Source organism: Poromitra crassiceps (assembly GCF_964638095.1).
Source record: "Poromitra crassiceps genome assembly, chromosome: 20".
Lineage (NCBI taxonomy): Eukaryota > Metazoa > Chordata > Actinopteri > Beryciformes > Melamphaidae > Poromitra > Poromitra crassiceps.
In genome coordinates, this window is record NC_139637.1 from 4,637,935 (window position 1) to 4,657,743 (window position 19,809).

A 19,809-nucleotide genomic window follows, 5' to 3' on the forward strand; every position below is an offset into this window, starting at 1 on the left:
CCTCTCCTCTCCTCTCCTCCTCCCTCTTTGTCCCAGATTCTCCGCAATGATGTCATTCAGTGGGCAGATCACGTGATCACCATCCATCACCTCCCTCCCTCTCCCCCCTCCCCCCCCTCTGTGCCTTCCTTGCTGTTCTGCTGGCCTGGCTTTGGCCGGTGCTCCCCCCCCGTTTGCCTGATTGTGTCTTATCTGAGGGAAGTAAAAGTGCCTGGTGCAGTTGAGTATGGCAGCACTGTAGTGCGGAGTGCATGGTCCTCCTCACAGCTGGGCCTCCTGGGTTACAACATGAGACGAGATGCTTGAATAGCGCTGCCTTTCTGAAGCTTCCGGATTCCTGCAGGGAGCCACAGAGCCATTTGAAAAGAGGCTTGACTCAAGTGTCCAGTGTGATTCCTGCCTTGGAAGCGGGCCTGGATAACATCCTCACAGTTGAATTGGGGAAATGCATCCTCTGCATTTGACCCATCCTCTACTAGGAACCTTCCTAGAACTATAGGAGCAGTGGGCAGCCGCAGTGCAGCGCCCAGGGACCAACTCCCAGTTCGTGCCTTCGTCAGGGGCACTGACAGGAGTATTAACCCTATAACCCATGCCTTTGCAGGTGGGAGGAAACCAGAGCATCCAGAGAAAAACCCACACACAAACATGGGGAGAACATGTAAAATCCACACAGAAAGTTACCTGGGATGGACCGGGGGTTCGAACCCAGAAACCCGCTTGCTGTGAGGCAACAGTGCTATAGTAACCACTGAGCCAACAGGGTGTGCTGTCTCGAGAACGCTCCGTGTCATGGGAGTTCTGCTAATTTGTTCTAGGGAATTGAAGAAATTATTTACAGTGGCCAATTTGTGACTGCTGTACTCAGTATGACCTGCAGGGGATGAAAGAGCAGGACAGGACAGGAAGCAATCATGGCTCCCAGCCGAGGTCACCCCCCCCCCCCCTCCTCCACCACTCCTCCCCAGCAGCTGTGAGACAGGGAGTGTCTGAGCAGCTGCTTACCAAGAGGAGAGAGGGAGGATGGGAGTGGTCCTCCTCCACCGCACTACATGCTGCTCAGAGAATATGATACCCAACAAAGTGACAATGCATTATTCTCAGCCTGTCAGAGGAGAATTCTGTGTATATATTATGTCTGATTACAAAATGAACGAGTCATGGTTTTGACATGATTATTACACGGTTATGCACGGTATGCATAAAATCAGATTTTTACTTGATATTTCTTGGCATGCTTTGTTACGATGGCAGCAGCGTGTACTGCAGACATGATATTCACACAAAAAACACCTAGCAGTCATTAATCTGAGATCGACTTCTCTTGAGTTTGTATCACAAAATCTGCCTTGACAAATGTGATTCTCCTACGTCCCCTCTCTTAAAACTATAAACTATTTATAGCCCTGGGGCAACCGTAAGAGTGTCTGTTGTCATAGAGACTCCTTTGTTGTCGTTAGCAACCAAGGCATTTAAAAATGTCAGGTTATAGTAGTTTGCTGGACTATGAAAGACATGTTTGTGGTCTTTGTCACTGAAAGCTGAATGTTGAAGACGCACATAAACAGAGACGCTATGCATAACCAGCATCAATTACTATCCGGTAGGGGTGTCACGATACACTCAGTTCACGATATTGGGTTCACGATAACGATACAATACGATATTTTAACAATATTTTTTGCGATCGATTTGTAAGTTGAGGGGGCATCCTCCACGCTAATTTGAGTAATTTCACCATTTTCATCCTCCGTGTCTGACTGTAACGTCCCTCGTCTGTTCAAACAAAGCAATGAAAAGGAGAGCGAGCATGCAATCAGATGCAGATCAGTGCCACCATGTTCAGCTTCTTTTTCTCGCGATATGAGATTTCATCTCAACGATACATATTGTCACATTTTGATATCGCGATATATCGTGGGACGATATATTGTGACATCCCTACTATCCGGCTAAAGCAGGAACATAATAGACCATTTCAACTTGACAACTCTACATGGCCTCTAGTCTAGCGTACTTCCTGTTGCAGCATTTGCTAATACAATAACTGGCAGGAAGTAGAAGCTATAGGTTTCAAACTGTTCCCTATAGCAGCAGAATTCCAGTGAAATTGTATAGGGATTCAAGTAAATGGGTGATGGGTGTTAGGTGTAGAACCAACTGCCTTGACAAATATGTGAATTAGCCTATATGTCAGTATATATCAGTAGCCTATTATGTGAGTTCACTCACATTCCCTTCCCTCTCATGCACTGTGTCTCACCGAGGCAACCCCCCCGGTCGCTCCACCTCATAATATAGATCAGTGGTTCTCAAGTTGTTTCACATGAAGGACCCCTAAACTGACAAAGATTAGATCACGGACCCCCATTTGATAGGATTTTGTCCCACGGACCCCCATATGATAATAAGATTGATGCTTTTAGATGTTTTATTACAGAAAGTGTATAAAACCCATGACCAAAATAGTCATTGTGTTACTTACAGTGTTGGGCAAGTTACTTTCAAAATGTAATATACTACATATTACTAGTTACTTTCATTTGAAAGTAATATTTGAAAGTAATAATATTACTTTCTGTGTAGAGTAACTCATTACTTATTACACTACTTTTTCATTACTTTTATTACCAAAACAACAGCAGCAGCAGAATGACATCGCCGCCCCGGAACCAACCTGAAAAATAATTTCAACCGCCTTGAAGTCAGTGTAAACAATACAACATTCTAAATGTTATTCTTTTCCTTTGTTATTGTCATCTATATTGGTTATTTGCATAAAAACACACAGTTTGATTAGGAAATGATTGTATCTGTTTTAAATATGTGCTTTGGTTTAATAAAATGTAACTCAATTTGTAACTTGAGTTACTTGACAAAGTAACTGGTATAATATTACTGAAATCCTATATAAGTTATATTACTGAGTTACTGCTAAAAGTAATATATTACATGTAATATGTTACTTTTGTAATGAGTTACCCCCAACACTGGTTACTTATGAATGGAATTCTAGCTAAAATAAATTGCCCCCATTTTGGGGGCTGGGGACCCCCTGGAACCCCCTCAAGGACCCCTGGGGTTCTCTGGACCCCCATTTGAGAACCACTGATATATATAGCCTATTTCTTGTCATCACTTTGAAAAGAGGACGTCACTTACGTACTTTATAGGCAATCAAGCAGGCTCACTTGTCTCCTTGGACACAAGACAAGCAGGCAGAAAGACTTTGACAGTGAAACGGGCAGGGGGCAGTCCCAAACCCCCCCACTGGGGCAGTCCCAAACCCCCCCCACTGGGGCAGCTGCAATGCTGCCTGTTAGTGCTGCTATTTAAGCTGGGTCATGTGACCACCAGATAAAGGGGGCGTTTATGTGGATACTATAGGCTGTATCCAGGCAACTGCCTTATTCATTTCCTAGCAACGGTTGGATCTTGGGCGGGCGGGGGGCTGGGGGTTATTAGCTGGGGGTTGGGTGTCTGTCTGCGGCTCTGTGGGCCGTATAGATCCTCATCTCTACTGGGGAGTTTGACCTCCATTATCTGCAGAGAAGACTGTATAGCCTGGAATCAGATAGCTCCCATATTGTAGCTATCATTTAGTTGATATGTTGCAGATATTTACATATTTCTTGATGATGAGTCAAAATAGCACATTAGACTGTGGAAACCAGTTTCTCTGATTTCTCTGATAATCTCTGATTATTTGCAAACTTTTCAAATAGACCCACTCTGCAGAAAGGTTTCTTCTGTGTTTGATATTTAGGGGCAACACTTGGGGGCAGATCAACTGATTGACTACTGGCAGGTGTTCATACATCAATGTCTATTATGTAAGGCCTAAAGATGAAAGAAAATGAGCCACTACTTAGTAAGCATTCTGTCTCATATATTCTATTCTATTCTATTCTATTCTATTCTATTCTATTCTATTCTATTCTATTCTATTCTATTCTATTCTATTCTTTGTTTCATTCTGATGTACTATTCTGTATTTATAGCCAAGGCTTTTGACTGTGAGAGTGCATAGCCTACAAACTATTTGCTCAGTACCAGACTGGGCCAATGCGCTAGTAGCAGGCCTCCCAATGCGCAAAATTACGCACCAGTTTCACACAATAGCTCAAAAGCGCCATGCTGCTGCTGCACAATAACCGGGAACGTGTCGGGCGGGGTCTGGGAGGTGGTCCTTAGGAAATGACGGCTCTCGTTTGTCCAATAGAAAGCCGCAGGCGCCAGAGTGACTGGGATCGGACCAATGGCACGAAAGCAGACGCAGCAGCCGTGGCTGCGCTGGGATAAATAGAGCGGCCCACCTTCATGTGCGGCATTAACCTCTTACATCGAACCCATAACTGTCGAACTGTAAGACGCCCGTTCAAGGAGCATCTGCAACCGCCGAGCGCAACGTAACAGCATGGTAAGTTCACATTCCATTCAAAAATATAGCCATATTTTAGTTTATTTTGCTGTCACAGCAATTCATAGCAGTACTAGTACTGTCCATGCGTAATATGGAGAGGGGGGGAGGTAGAAACTTCGTTGGAACTTTGACTATGAATGAAAATGATATTTTACTCAATTGAGCCTCATTCATGCAAAGAAAATTATTCTGAGTCATTGTAGGCCTGTGTGTGTGTGTGTGTGTGTGTGTGTGTGTGTGTGTGTGTGTGTGATATTTGTAAACATATCACAAGAAAAATAACATGAATTAATCATCAGTTCAGAAATTACATCAGTTACACAAACAACAATAATAAAAGTCGATGTCACATGGAATACAAGACAAGCATATTCCTGGCAATTCAATGTGATTTGTGTGTGTGTGTGTGTGTGTGTGTGTGTGTGTGTGTGTGTGTGTGTGTGTGTGTGTGTGTGTGTGTGTGTGTGTGTGTGTGTGTGTGTGTGTGTGTGTGTGTGTGTGTGTGTGTGTGTGTGTGTGTGTGTGGGGAGATGATATAACATTATGTGGTGGGCAGGCTGACCCCGAACAGAAGCAGTTTTGAACCCGCATGCTGCAATATGGATAGAATAAATAACGTTAATAATGGTCTTTTTGATTCTCACTCGGCCTGACTAAGCCTGGTCCTGACTAAGCCTGGTCCTGACTAAGCCTGGTCCTGACTAAGCCTGGTCCTCCTCACTATGCTCATGACAGCATCAGACTGTAAATTGAGAGAAGCTGCCAGAGGCGGTACTCTACACAAATGGCCCACGCCCAGAGAAACCCTATCCCTGCTGGGCAGAGTGGATGAAACGCACTGTCAGCATGGCGACCAGCAAGCCATTAAAAATGCATGCTAATGGGTACTGCTGAATTGTCCACTTATCCTGCTCGGTCTAAAGTCAAAAAGGTGACAATCTTCTGTTGTCAGTTTTGCCCTGTCATGCTGCTGCTGATTTTGTCGCACTATGGTGCTAACCTACTAAGTCTTTACTTGATTATCATTTCACTAAAACTGATGTGGCTTTTGATTTTTTTTTTTTATTATTATGAAATTTTGAAACTTTTTCAATCATTTCCAAATGTCTCTCTTCTCTTTCCAGCGTGAGTGTATCTCCATCCATGTTGGTCAGGCTGGTGTCCAGATAGGCAACGCCTGCTGGGAGCTCTACTGTCTGGAGCATGGCATCCAGCCGGACGGACAGATGCCCAGTGACAAGACCATTGGAGGAGGAGACGATTCTTTCAACACCTTCTTCAGTGAGACTGGAGCTGGAAAGCACGTCCCCAGGGCTGTCTTTGTGGACCTGGAGCCCACCGTCATCGGTAAACTCTCATAAATATAGATACTGTTATTGCTTCTTCATTTAACTTCATCAAAACCCCCAAATAACTTGTGGTTCCATCTCTCTCTCTCTCCAGATGAGGTGCGCACTGGGACCTACCGTCAGCTGTTCCACCCTGAGCAGCTGATCACTGGCAAGGAGGATGCTGCCAACAACTATGCCCGTGGACACTACACCATCGGCAAAGAGATCATTGACCTGGTGCTGGACAGGATCCGCAAACTGGTGGGTAACTTAAGGAGGAAGTTATTCCCAATGTAGGTTCAGAATGTCAATGTAAATCATTTGACTGTATTGGTCACATGTTATCTCCTCTCTCTCTCCTCAGGCTGACCAGTGCACTGGCCTTCAGGGCTTCCTGGTGTTCCACAGCTTTGGAGGTGGCACCGGCTCTGGTTTCACCTCCCTGCTGATGGAGCGTCTGTCTGTGGACTACGGCAAGAAGTCCAAGCTGGAGTTCTCCATCTACCCGGCTCCCCAGGTGTCCACCGCTGTGGTGGAGCCCTACAACTCCATCCTGACCACCCACACCACCCTAGAGCACTCTGACTGTGCCTTCATGGTAGATAATGAGGCCATCTATGACATCTGCCGTAGGAACCTCGATATTGAGCGTCCTACCTACACAAATCTCAACAGGCTTATTAGCCAGATAGTGTCGTCCATCACTGCTTCCCTTCGTTTCGATGGTGCCCTCAATGTTGATCTGACAGAGTTCCAGACCAACTTGGTGCCATATCCTCGTATCCATTTCCCCCTTGCCACCTACGCCCCCGTTATCTCTGCAGAGAAGGCTTACCATGAGCAGCTCTCAGTGTCTGAGATCACCAACGCCTGCTTCGAGCCGGCCAATCAGTTGGTGAAATGCGACCCTCGCCACGGCAAATACATGGCTTGCTGCCTTCTGTACCGTGGTGATGTGGTGCCCAAAGATGTCAATTCTGCCATTGCCACCATCAAAACAAAGCGTACCATCCAATTTGTAGACTGGTGCCCAACTGGTTTCAAGGTTGGCATCAACTACCAGCCCCCCACTGTAGTCCCTGGTGGAGACCTGGCCAAAGTCCAGAGGGCCGTGTGCATGCTGAGCAACACCACCGCTATTGCGGAGGCCTGGGCTCGTCTTGACCACAAGTTTGATCTGATGTACGCTAAGCGTGCCTTTGTGCACTGGTATGTGGGTGAGGGTATGGAGGAGGGAGAGTTCTCTGAGGCCAGAGAGGACATGGCAGCTCTGGAGAAGGATTATGAGGAGGTGGGAGTCGACTCCATCGAGGGTGAGGGAGAGGAGGAAGGAGAGGAGTATTAAAAGGGAAACTAAGGTGCTCGTTGAACAGGAAACTGAAATTATTACAGTGTCATTCGATATGCATTCCAACAAGAAATGTCAGTCTGGCTATGTACTGAATAAAGTTCCTGTCTGACATCAAGTTGTTCATTATTAATTATTATTATTATTATTATTATTATTATTATTATTATTATTATTATTATTATTATTATTATTATTATTGTCTGGTAATAATAAAAATGGCTCTTACTGGTGAAACATGAATAGTAAACATGGTCTTGAGAATGTTTAGCATTAATCTATATGATTGATTTTGATTTGTTTTTATTCATTGTGTCATGCACTTAACACTTAACAGTGTTCAGCCCACATGGGCTACAAGACACACAAGATATACAGTATAACATAAGCTAGCACTATAAAAATACAACTAAATCACAGTACAAACACATTGAGTGCCAGCCACTTTTGGAGAACGGACGCTCCCAGTGCCAGAGTTTCAGAGCGTTTTCAGTGATTTCTCGAGGCCTACAGAATATTGTGTGATATTACTATGTAAACACCGAACAGGCACAAAGAACGAGGAGACTCTCTTCTATCATCTGCAAAAAAAAGTTTATTGATCCCATTTTCCGTTCTTTAGTTATGAGCCGGAGAAGATAGCTTGATTTAGCCAAAAACAGCAATTTTTTTCTTGAAGCTGAGATAATGAGCCTTTTGTGAAATTAAACATTTCAAGCACATCATTGACTCTTAAGCTAATATTTTCTGATATAATGACACCTCAAAAATAATTTCCTTCAATAAAAGAGTGAAAACAAAGGAATTTTGTTTGGCCAAATAATATGTTTTAGCTGCAACCAGCAGCGCTGGCCCCTGCGTGCGCAGACCCTACACCTTCTTGCTGGTCTTGATTTACTGCTGGTGGGCATCAGATAGCCTATTCTAGCTTGTTTGCTCTCTATGCATCGAGCCTGCTGCTGCCTGGGTGTGTGTGTACTGTCAATGGTTGTATGCTGTTGTGCCCTGCGTGCCCCACCCCCCTCCTCCTCCTCCGTGGTGGGAGGAGTCGTGTCTCTGCTGCGGTTTGCTCTGAGTTTGATCTGCACTGAAAAGTCCGCTGCCTGCATCCCCCCGCTTTTTTACAGCGTGTCCTCGGCTCCCAGCTGAGAATAATGTAACTTTTCAGAAAGACGCTGGTGTCGCCGTGTCGGCGACTAAATCATATGGATGGACTATCGCAGCGGACACGGATGGGGCTCAATTGTGGCAGCAGATGACTGCTGTTCACAGGCACAGCTAACGTTATGCTTCAAGCATATCGATGCGATTTCCGTATTCCGTTTCCTCATGACTTCTCTCTTTTCTCCTGGCCTTTGTCTAATCGGGAGGGCACTGTCGCCACCTAAGGGTTCTGTAAAATAGGTTAGACACATTCAATAGCTCCCATATTGTAAGAGGCGATGTAAGAGGCTTAGATCGACATCCCCCCGTCAAAATATGAATTTGGAGTTATTGACGCCATTTGGCGTCGCTGGCAGCCTACGGTAAATTTCTCCTGACGCCATTTGGCGTCGCTGGCACTCAAATTACTTTCTGAACAGAACATTCTGCCTTTGCTCCCAGGCCTGGGAAATAGCATTTCCTACAAAGAAGGTCCCTTTCTTGAAACACAACTGAAGTTTTTCATAATCATCCATCAAAAAAGAAAATCAGCATAAATAGAGGACATTTGACTGAAAAGTATCTCTCTTGTATCATCATAAGCTCTACAATAGAATAGAAAATATTTACTTTGTAAAACAGTAAAATCTTGAATAATGAACTACACAATCATTCTCATAAAGAACAGCAGTCACTTGTGATGTGTGAGACCAATAGCTATACAACAAGCACAATGTATGCACTTGAAAATCTATCAGTTAACATTTTGTGGAATATAGCCAGCTTTCAGAATCGACGTCCTAGGCTAGGTTATTGGTAATTTCTCATGAATCTCCCGATATAATAGTGATACAAATCCAATGGCTGTAGCAGATGAGATTTACTAACATAATTCTGATAATTTTGACCAATATTTCAAAATGGGCTTATTTTACTGGTCGGACTCTGTGCGGCCATAGGCTGTAAAATGTGTTTTTTCAAATGTCAACAAGAGTGAATTTTACACCTGTTTGGGTTAGCCACTAGTTAGGCATGATATAAGATCTACTGATGTACATGACTGCAGTGAATTTTCCCCAACGCACCAACATTTGAATTTTTGACCAATATTTCATGGTCTCATTATACTGGTCAGACTCTGTGTGGCCGTTACCGTAGGCTGTAAAATGTGTGTGAAAAGAGTGAATTTTACATATATTTGATTTAGTGTGTAGTTTGCATGGGTATTTATTCAATTTGTGTGACATAACTTCAATTTGTGTATTTTATCGATTTTTAATGACAGCTTTTATTCTGAAAAATCCTGACCGGAAGTCAGAAATTCCTGCTCACGGCACACTGTTCTCTCCTCCAGTGGTACAGCGCGACGCAGCATCAGTTCAGCTCCAGACTCCGTACATCCCAGAAGCACACACACTGCTCGCTCAGCCTCAGACTTGTCTTATTACATTGCATAATCTCGACAAGCAATCATGGTAAGCACAATTTTACATTTCATTTATTTAGTTTTTTGATTCCCTCCCCAAATATATTTCTTTCAAAAGCTAATTTAGGCTACATTAGATGGGGATTTGGGGAGAGGGGAGTATGGGCGTAGCCGCGCCTGTATGAGATTTCTCTTGTCTTCTTCACCTGTCATATTGCAGCCAGACTGTTAGATTGCAGCCTATATATCGCCAATTTAAATAGCTCTGAATGATTTTCATTTTCAGTCCATATATTTTCAGACAAATGGAAATTATTTTTTTCACATGTTTAAATCAATGTCGTAGTGCAGCATGCCTTCATGCCTGCCAAGCTCTTGAAATCAGATTAGACATATCGTTTGTCATTGGCTGCTACTAAGGTTGTTACTAGGCAGTTTGTCTCTCTATTTGTGTGGCTGTAGACCCTTTTGTGCAGTTGCATGTAAAAATGTAGCCCCTCCTTTCTTTGTTCTGAGCATTTGAACTGCAGTGAATATGGCACGCCTGATTAGGCCATCTTTATTCGGCTACATATTGGTATATTATATCAAACCAAATAACTGAAAATGACTTATCTTTACACTGAAAAACAAATGTAAAAAAAAAAATAAGAAAATCAAGGACAAATAATTCATGTGGAGATAGATGCTGCGTTTGTATCTTTTAAAGAGACAGCAGCACAACAGTCTGACCTAGATAATCCTCTTTCCCTGCCAGGGCCGGCGCCACAATGAAATGACTGAGGGTGCGGTTATAACTGGGGAGGGGGCTGATTTTTTTTTTCTTTCTTTCGTTTTTTTTTTTTTTTTAATATGATATTTTTATATTGTAAAAGATAGGTTATATACCCGCTATGCCTATTTCTGGACTTTTTAACCATAATAACTTCTGAAAAGCGCAATAACAACACAAGAAAGACTACTATTCAAAATCAAATAAAACATTTATTTCACAGCAGCAGATTAAGGCATTAATAGAGCTGAGCTTTGCATAACGTGAAATGCGGGACCTGTCTGGAGCACTCTGAACATATATGTCTATATGAAAAGTCATAGAATAAACAATTGCTGCAAAAATCGACAAAAAAATAAACAAATTTTTGTGTGTGTGTGTGTGTGTGTGTGTGTGTGTGTGTGTGTGTCTGTGTGTTTTAATCACGTCATGAGCACTACAACATGCAGTGAGGTTCAAATTCAATAAATCGCTACATCTCCGACACCTTGTGACAACCAAAGCACAGCGAATAGTGCTTCCCTGCAAATTCTGAAACAACAGAGCTATGTTTATAGGGGGTAGCCTACATCAACTTAAACTGATCAAATTTGATGAAGACTGCAGAAACAGCAGCCTAAACATGTCAGGTACAAACATTGCCTAACTGGCCTTTATAGATGAACTATTCTATAAAAAAAAAAATCAAGTGAGGGGGCAGAAAATTGAACTGAGGGGGCAAAGCCCCCTATCGCCCCCTCGTGGCGCCGGGCCTGCTGTAAGCCTATGCGCAGTATGTGGTCTGGTCTTATGCCACAGCAGAGATCAGAAGAAAATTCATACAATAGATAGATTGCTGCAAAACAGATGAACAGATTTTGTTAGAATAGAAATCAGCCAAACAGTTTCATAAAAAACATGCATGGTCAGTTTCGCGATGACAAAATGATTTGTGGAATCTATTCGTCACGGTTTTGTTCATCTTTATATTTTCTATGCACTCGGCACCGAGGTTTGCAAGGCCCTATTGTTTGAGTTTGCTCATGTTCAATTCCTCCGGTTTCTTTTGAAGGAGGTACATGATGATTTCAATGGACAGATGCTAAATCTTCTTTCTGCGCCCTCCAGCGCGAATGTATCTCCATCCACGTTGGCCAGGCTGGCGTCCAGATTGGCAACGCCTGCTGGGAGCTCTACTGTCTGGAGCATGGCATCCAGCCAGACGGACAGATGCCCAGTGACAAGACCATCGGAGGAGGAGACGATTCTTATAACACCTTCTTCAGTGAGACTGGAGCTGGAAAGCACGTCCCCAGGGCTGTCTTTGTGGACCTGGAGCCCACCGTCATCGGTAAACTCTCATAAATACGACTTCTGATAGCAGTTGGAGCAGACAATCACTTAACCATTTAGTGAGGCCTCACTCACCGACGTGACAGCAGCTAACGAATTGAGCTCTCCATGGTGCTGAACCGGTGTTCACTCATTTTGGCCATTCATTAGACATTTTTGTATTCTAATTACCCAATTCACAAATATGAAAGCTGTCATGCCGACAGTGTCAGAGTCAGTAGAAACAGAGACACATCAGAGATACATACTGTATGTAGGGTTGCTCATTCATGTGTAAGATAAAGGCCATTATTGCTTCTTCATTTCAATTCGTCAAAACCCCCAAATAACTTGTGGATCCATCTCTCTCTCCAGATGAGGTGCGCACTGGGACCTACCGTCAGCTGTTCCACCCTGAGCAGCTGATCACTGGCAAGGAGGATGCTGCCAACAACTACGCCCGCGGACACTACACCATCGGCAAAGAAATCATTGACATGGTGCTGGACAGGATCCGCAAACTGGTGGGTAAATCTTGATAAATTAATTATTATTTAGGCTCAGATTGAATATCATTGGTTACAGTCTAACATTTATTTCCTCTCTCCTCAGGCGGACCAGTGCACTGGCCTTCAGGGCTTCCTGGTGTTCCACAGCTTTGGAGGTGGCACCGGCTCTGGTTTCACCTCCCTGCTGATGGAGCGTCTGTCTGTGGACTACGGCAAGAAGTCCAAGCTGGAGTTCTCAGTCTACCCAGCTCCCCAGGTGTCCACCGCTGTGGTGGAGCCCTACAACTCCATCCTGACCACCCACACCACCCTAGAGCACTCTGACTGTGCCTTCATGGTAGATAATGAAGCCATCTATGATATCTGCCGTAGGAACCTCGATATTGAACGGCCTAGCTACACCAATCTCAACAGGCTTATTAGCCAGATAGTGTCGTCCATCACTGCTTCCCTTCGTTTCGATGGTGCCCTCAATGTTGATCTGACAGAGTTCCAGACCAACTTGGTGCCATATCCTCGTATCCATTTCCCCCTGGCCACCTACGCCCCCGTTATCTCTGCAGAGAAGGCTTACCATGAGCAGCTCTCAGTGTCTGAGATCACCAATGCCTGCTTTGAGCCGGCCAATCAGTTGGTGAAATGCGACCCTCGCCACGGCAAATACATGGCTTGCTGCCTTCTGTACCGTGGTGATGTGGTGCCCAAAGATGTCAATTCTGCCATTGCCACCATCAAAACCAAACGCTCTATCCAGTTTGTAGACTGGTGCCCAACTGGTTTCAAGGTTGGCATCAACTACCAGCCCCCCACTGTAGTCCCTGGTGGAGACCTGGCCAAAGTCCAGAGGGCCGTGTGCATGCTGAGCAACACCACCGCTATTGCGGAGGCCTGGGCTCGTCTTGACCACAAGTTCGATCTGATGTACGCTAAGCGTGCCTTTGTGCACTGGTATGTGGGTGAGGGTATGGAGGAGGGAGAGTTCTCTGAGGCCAGAGAGGACATGGCAGCTCTGGAGAAGGATTATGAGGAGGTGGGAGTCGACTCCATCGAGGGTGAGGGAGAGGAGGAAGGAGAGGAGTATTGAAAGGGAAACTAAGGTGCTCGTTGAACAGGAAACTGAAATTATTACAGTGTCATTCGATATGCATTCCAACAAGAAATGTCACTCTGGCTATCTACTGAATAAAGTTCCTGTCTGACATCAAGTTGTTCATTATTAATTATTATTATTATTATTATTATTATTATTATTATTATTATTATTATTATTATTATTATTATTATTATTATTATTATTGTTATTATTATTATTATTATTATTGTCTGGTAATAATAAAAATGGCTCTTACTGGTGAAACATGAATAGTAAACACGGTCTTGAGAATGTTTAGCATTAATTTATATGATTGATTTTGATTTGTTTTTTTTCATTGTGTCATGCACTTAACACTTAACAGTGTTCAGCCCACATGGGCTTACAAGACACACAAGATATACAGTATAACATAAGCTAGCACTATAAAAATACAACTAAATCACAGTACAATTTAAATAACAAAACAGATCATTACTTTCTGAACAGAACATTCTGCCTTTGCTCCCAGGCCTGGGAAATAACATTTCCTACAAAGAAGTTCCCTTTTCTTGAAACACAACTCAAGTTTTTCATAATCATCCATCTAAACAAAATCAGCATAAATAGAGGACATTTGACTGAAGAGTATCTCTCTTGTATCATCATAAGCTCTACAATAGAATAGAAAATATTTACTTTGTAAAACAGTAAAATGTTGAATAATAAACTACACAATCATTCTCATGAAGAACAGCAGTCACTTGTGATGTGTGAGACCGATAGCTATACAACAAGCACAATGCATGCACTTGAAAATCTGTTAACATTTTGTGGAATATAGCCAGCTTTCAGAATCGACGTCCTAGGTTATTGGTAATTTCTCATTCATCTCCCGATATAATAGTGATAGAAATCCAATGGCTGTAGCAGATGAGATTTACTAACATAATTCTGCCTTTTGTTGAGTTTTTGGGGGTTGTTTTGTTTTTCTTTGAGGATGTTGGGGACCAGATTGAGATGGTCCAGGGGCCGGGTCGGGCCCTGGGGCCGCATTTTACCCATGTGTGTCTGAGCTAGATGAAACATTTGAATATGCAAGTTCTAGTCAAAGTCCTTGCAAAACGAGGTGTGGCATCACTGTCGCATCAATCAGGTGAGATGTGTGTCCAGAAAAAGCTCAGAAGATGATGAGGTGACATAGTGACCTAACAGCTTGAACTAAAAGAGCGTAGGTTTGATGCTTGCGACAGCCATTTTGCCTGTCAGCAACAGTGGCTCTCGAAGAGTAGGCTTACTTGAGCAAGACACAAAACATGAATCTCACTCACTGTAAAGTGTTGGGGATGACAGTAGCAGCTAAATGCCTAAACAAAAAAAGGCAGCAGTTGAAGTAAGTAACTCATGCTGGTTCATGGTTCTGCTGGGGTTCAAATCTGAACCAGCTGTTTCCAAAGGCAGATGTCAAAGATCAATGCATCTCAGGACACAGTATCTGGGACAGAGATATATGAGAAATATGTATGTCTTTAACACTGTATGTTTCTTAATATACTCCAAATGTCTCAATATTGTGTAGGCCTACAGTCTATGCTTTATGGATTAATCCTCAATTAGGCCCCAATCTCCAAACCCCTATGTATGTTCTTTGTGATCTTGGTAGCCTGGAATATGTAGCCTACAAGCATAGTTCCTTTTGTAAATTGTGGATTTTTTTTGTAGCTCAGCATATAAGATGGTTATGTGTCAAAATGGGTGCAGAGTTTTAACATTTCTCATAAGCAGAGTTGCCCTGAAGGCATTCATTATTTTATTGGTTTATCCAACCTCAATGAACCAATGTTATTTGAATAAATCTTTCTGAGAACAAACTGGCAGACTCAAATGGCTAAGATAACAAAATAACAAATACATGGAAATTATGTGTTTTCATTCGTGGAATATGGACTTGGTTAATTTAGTAGCCTACCAGCATCATACATCACACATCTAAATCAAAGCAAAAGCATGTCCATCAGAAACTAGCTGGTCTAGGATGATCTTTTTCAACAAGTTTATTTATCCCTTTTTGCCAGACCCAGGAGGGCCAGCCTAGAAGAGCCAAGAGACTGACTGATGACTCACTCACTCCTGACTGAGTAGCAGCAGTCTGGCTTAACTGGCTTGCCTGTTCTTGTTTCACTGGACTTCAGTCAAGGTTTAACTCAACTTGGTTATTAATGCCTAGAGCAGCTCCACCTCGAGAAATAGAAATTCTGTAAAAAGCACCAACTGAAATGGGCCGTTGACCAATTCAGTAAATTTGTTTAAAATATGTCCAGAGAAAACTGTCCAATGAAAGATGAAACACAATTTACTTAAAATGTTCCAAAAACAGCTGTGATTTTTTTTTGTAGCCTACATCTTAAAACACTGTAGGCTATATGTTCTTACCACTGTATATCCTTATATATATATATATATATATATATATATATATATATATATATATATATATATATATATATATATATATATATATATATATATATATATATATATATATAATATATAAAATATAAAATATAAAATATAAATATATATATATCTAAGATATTCAAGCCTTAAAAAAACTGGTGTTGTTCCATGGGGGGGGGGGGGTCCCAATGAGGTTTAAGATTTAGGGCGTTCCCTGTCCTGTCGTTAGCCTACAGGTCAATTATTTTCCTTTCTTTTTTTTGCGGGGGATTAAAATCTTATCGAATCTATTTGAGGGTCCTCGACGATTAGGGGGCGATGGGAAGAAGCGCTTACTGCGATGCGACAGATGGCGGGTTTGGGTTTTGCGCACTATAGCCTACAGGCAGCCATGCACCTTGCCCTCCTCCAGAGAGGTACAGCGCGACGCGTCATCAGTTCAGCTCCAGACTCCGTGCATCTCTCAGAAGCACACACACTCCTCGCTCAGACTTGTCTCATTACATTGCATAATCTCGACAAGCAATCATGGTAAGCACAATTTTACATTTCATTTATTTCGTTTTTTGATTCCCATCCCCAAATATATTTCTTTCAAAAGCTAATTTAGGCTACATTAGATGGGGATTTGGGGAGAGGGGAGTATGGGCGTAGCCGCGTAGCCTGTATGAGATTTCTCTTGTCTTCTTCACCTGTCATATTGCAGCCAGACTGTTAGATTGCAGCCTATATATCGCCAATTTAAATAGCTCTGAATGATTTTCATTTTCAGTCCATATTTTCAGACAAATGGAAATTATGTTTTTCACATGTTTAAATCAATGTCGTAGTGCAGCATGCCTTCATGCCTGCCAAGCGTAATCCTCTTCCCCTCATAGCTCTTGAAATCAGATTAGACATATCGTTTGTCATTAGCTGCTATACTAAGGTTGTTACTAGGCAGTTTGTCTCTCTATTAGACCCTTTTGTGCAGTTGCATGTAAAAATGTAGCCCCTTGCATCCTTTCTTTGTTCTGAGCATTTGAACTGCAGTGAATATGGCACGCCTGATTAGGCCATCTTTATTCAGCTACATATTGGTATATTATATCAAACCAAATAACTGAAAATGACTTATCTTTACACTGAAAAACAAATGTAAAAAAAAACAAAAAAACAAGGACAAATAATTCATGTGGAGATAGATGCTGCGTTTGTATCTGTTAAAGAGACAGCAGCACAACAGTCTGACCTAGATAATCCTCTCTCCCTGTAAGCATATGCACAGTATGTGGTCTGGTCTTATGCCACAGCAGAGATCAGAAGAAAATGTATACAATAGATAGATTGCTGCAAAACACTGTGTGTATTTTGTCATACCTGACAGTTTCGACTGCTGCTTCCTGCAGTCTTCCTCAGAGACGTCACGTGATGTTGTTGTGACGTGCTGTATGGCACACACAGTCTTTCAATAAGAAAAACTAATAGTTAATAATAGATAGACGAAATGAACTTGTTTGGATTGCTGCAAAACAGATGAACAGATTTTGTTAGAATAGAAATCAGCCAAACAGTTTCATAAAAAACATGCATGGTCAGTTTCACGATGACAAAATTATTTGTGGAATCTATTCGTCACGGTTTTGTTCATCTTTATATTTTCGATGCACTGGGCACCGAGGTTTGCAAGGCCCTATTGTTTGAGTTTGCTCATGTTCAATTCCTCCGGTTTCTTTTGAAGGAGGTACATGATGATTTCAATGGACAGATGCTAAATCTTCTTTCTGCGCCCTCCAGCGCGAATGTATCTCCATCCACGTTGGCCAGGCTGGTGTCCAGATTGGCAACGCCTGCTGGGAGCTCTACTGTCTAGAGCATGGCATCCAGCCGGACGGACAGATGCCCAGTGACAAGACCATCGGAGGAGGAGACGATTCTTATAACACCTTCTTCAGTGAGACTGGAGCTGGAAAGCACGTCCCCAGGGCTGTCTTTGTGGACCTGGAGCCCACCGTCATCGGTAAACTCTCATAAATACGACTTCTGATAGCAGTTGGAGCACACAATCACTTAACCATTTAGTGAGGCCTCGCTCACCGACGTGACAGCAGCTAACGAATTGAGCTCTCCATGGTGCTGAACCGGTGTTCACTCATTTTGGCCATTAATTAGACATTTTTGTATTCTAATTATCCAATTCACAAATATGAAAGCTGTCATGCCGACAGTGTCAGAGTCAATGGAAACAGAGACACATCAGAGATACATACTGTATGTAGGTTTGCTCATTCATGTTTAAGATAAATGCCATTATTGCTTCTTCATTTCAATTCATCAAAACCCCCAAATGTGTGGTTCCATCTCTCTCTCCAGATGAGGTGCGCTCTGGGATCTACCGTCAGCTGTTCCACCCTGAGCAGCTGATCACTGGCAAGGAGGATGCTGCCAACAACTACGCCCGTGGACACTACACCATCGGCAAAGAGATCATTGACCTGGTGCTGGACAGGATCCGCAAACTGGTGGGTAAATCTTGATAAATTAATTATTATTTAGGCTCAGAATATCATTTGTTACAGTGTAACATTTATTTCCTCTCTCCTCAGTCTGACCAGTGCACTGGCCTTCAGGGCTTCCTGGTGTTCCACAGCTTTGGAGGTGGCACCGGCTCTGGTTTCACCTCCCTGCTGATGGAGCGTCTGTCTGTGGACTACGGCAAGAAGTCCAAGCTGGAGTTCTCCATCTACCCGGCTCCCCAGGTGTCCACCGCTGTGGTGGAGCCCTACAACTCCATCCTGACCACCCACACCACCCTAGAGCACTCTGACTGTGCCTTCATGGTAGATAATGAGGCCATCTATGATATCTGCCGTAGGAACCTCGATATTGACCGGCCTACCTACACAAATCTCAACAGGCTTATTAGCCAGATAGTGTCGTCCATCACTGCTTCTCTTCGTTTCGATGGTGCCCTCAATGTTGATCTGACAGAGTTCCAGACCAACTTGGTGCCATATCCTCGTATCCATTTCCCCCTGGCCACCTACGCCCCCGTTATCTCTGCGGAGAAGGCTTACCATGAGCAGCTCTCAGTGTCTGAGATCACCAACTCCTGCTTTGAGCCGGCCAATCAGATGGTGAAATGCGACCCTCGCCACGGCAAATACATGGCTTGCTGCCTTCTGTACCGTGGTGATGTGGTGCCCAAAGATGTTAATGCTGCCATTGCCAGCATCAAGACCAAACGCTCTATCCAGTTTGTAGACTGGTGCCCAACTGGCTTCAAGGTTGGCATCAACTACCAGCCTCCCACTGTAGTCCCTGGTGGAGACCTGGCCAAAGTCCAGAGGGCCGTGTGCATGCTGAGCAACACCACCGCTATTGCGGAGGCCTGGGCTCGTCTTGACCACAAGTTTGATCTGATGTACGCTAAGCGTGCCTTTGTGCACTGGTATGTGGGTGAGGGTATGGAGGAGGGAGAGTTCTCAGAGGCCAGAGAGGACATGGCAGCTCTGGAGAAGGATTATGAGGAGGTGGGAGTCGACTCCATCGAGGGCGAGGGAGAGGAGGAAGGAGAGGAGTATTAAGTCATTTGAATTTCTGTGCTCATACCTGCTTAAATAATCTTACAAAAGCACAATATCTAAAATCAATGCACTTAAATCCGTCAGTGTCTCGATGTTTTGATGTGTTATCTCTTCACTTCACCAGCCAACATTGGAAAAGTATTTGTATTGTTTCTGGCCTGTGAATAAAATTCTGAATGAACATAATTGTGGTGTTTTTCATAACTGCACCAACATCCTGAAGACACATTTCATCACCATTTGACACATTTATTGGAGCTTGCCTTTTCACTTTGAAGAATATTTTGCTTGCCTGCATTATATCCTCCCTTTCATCTCTTGCTACACTGTAGCTTGTGACTTATTTATGAGATACACCATTAGTGTACTCAGAGGGACCCAGGTTTTTATTCTTATACAGAGGCAAATATAGCTGATGGCCAAGTACACATAAGTATATGAGAATATAGCC

General features: G+C 43.2%; 3 protein-coding genes across 3 annotated transcripts; all 3 read left to right on the forward strand.

The window, feature by feature from the left end:
• Positions 1-5,550: 5,550 nt before the first annotated feature.
• On the forward strand, positions 5,551-7,099 carry LOC310794807 (tubulin alpha chain-like; the record flags this gene model as incomplete). Its single annotated transcript, XM_083656859.1, has 3 exons — positions 5,551-5,770; positions 5,867-6,015; positions 6,119-7,099. The coding sequence occupies exons 1-3, from the start codon at positions 5,650-5,652 to the stop codon at positions 7,097-7,099; spliced, it is 1,251 nt and encodes a 416-aa protein (XP_083512985.1). The 5' UTR covers positions 5,551-5,649.
• Positions 7,100-9,635: 2,536 nt separating this feature from the next.
• LOC310795160 (tubulin alpha chain) lies at positions 9,636-13,354 on the forward strand. Its single transcript, XM_083657209.1, has 4 exons — positions 9,636-9,720; positions 11,551-11,773; positions 12,130-12,278; positions 12,367-13,354. The coding sequence occupies exons 1-4, from the start codon at positions 9,718-9,720 to the stop codon at positions 13,345-13,347; spliced, it is 1,356 nt and encodes a 451-aa protein (XP_083513335.1). The 5' UTR covers positions 9,636-9,717; the 3' UTR covers positions 13,348-13,354.
• Positions 13,355-17,568: 4,214 nt separating this feature from the next.
• Positions 17,569-19,358, forward strand: LOC310794680 (tubulin alpha chain-like; the record flags this gene model as incomplete). The annotated part of the gene is made up of 3 exons (XM_083656680.1): positions 17,569-17,791; positions 18,145-18,293; positions 18,378-19,358. The coding sequence occupies exons 1-3, from the start codon at positions 17,671-17,673 to the stop codon at positions 19,356-19,358; spliced, it is 1,251 nt and encodes a 416-aa protein (XP_083512806.1). The 5' UTR covers positions 17,569-17,670.
• Positions 19,359-19,809: the final 451 nt, after the last annotated feature.

Coding starts and splice junctions, on each gene's coding strand:
- LOC310795160 (XM_083657209.1), top strand. Junction 11,774..12,129: donor CCTGGAGCCCACCGTCATCG/GTAAACTCTCAT, acceptor CTCTCTCTCCAG/ATGAGGTGCGCACTGGGACC. Junction 12,279..12,366: donor TGGACAGGATCCGCAAACTG/GTGGGTAAATCT, acceptor CTCTCTCCTCAG/GCGGACCAGTGCACTGGCCT.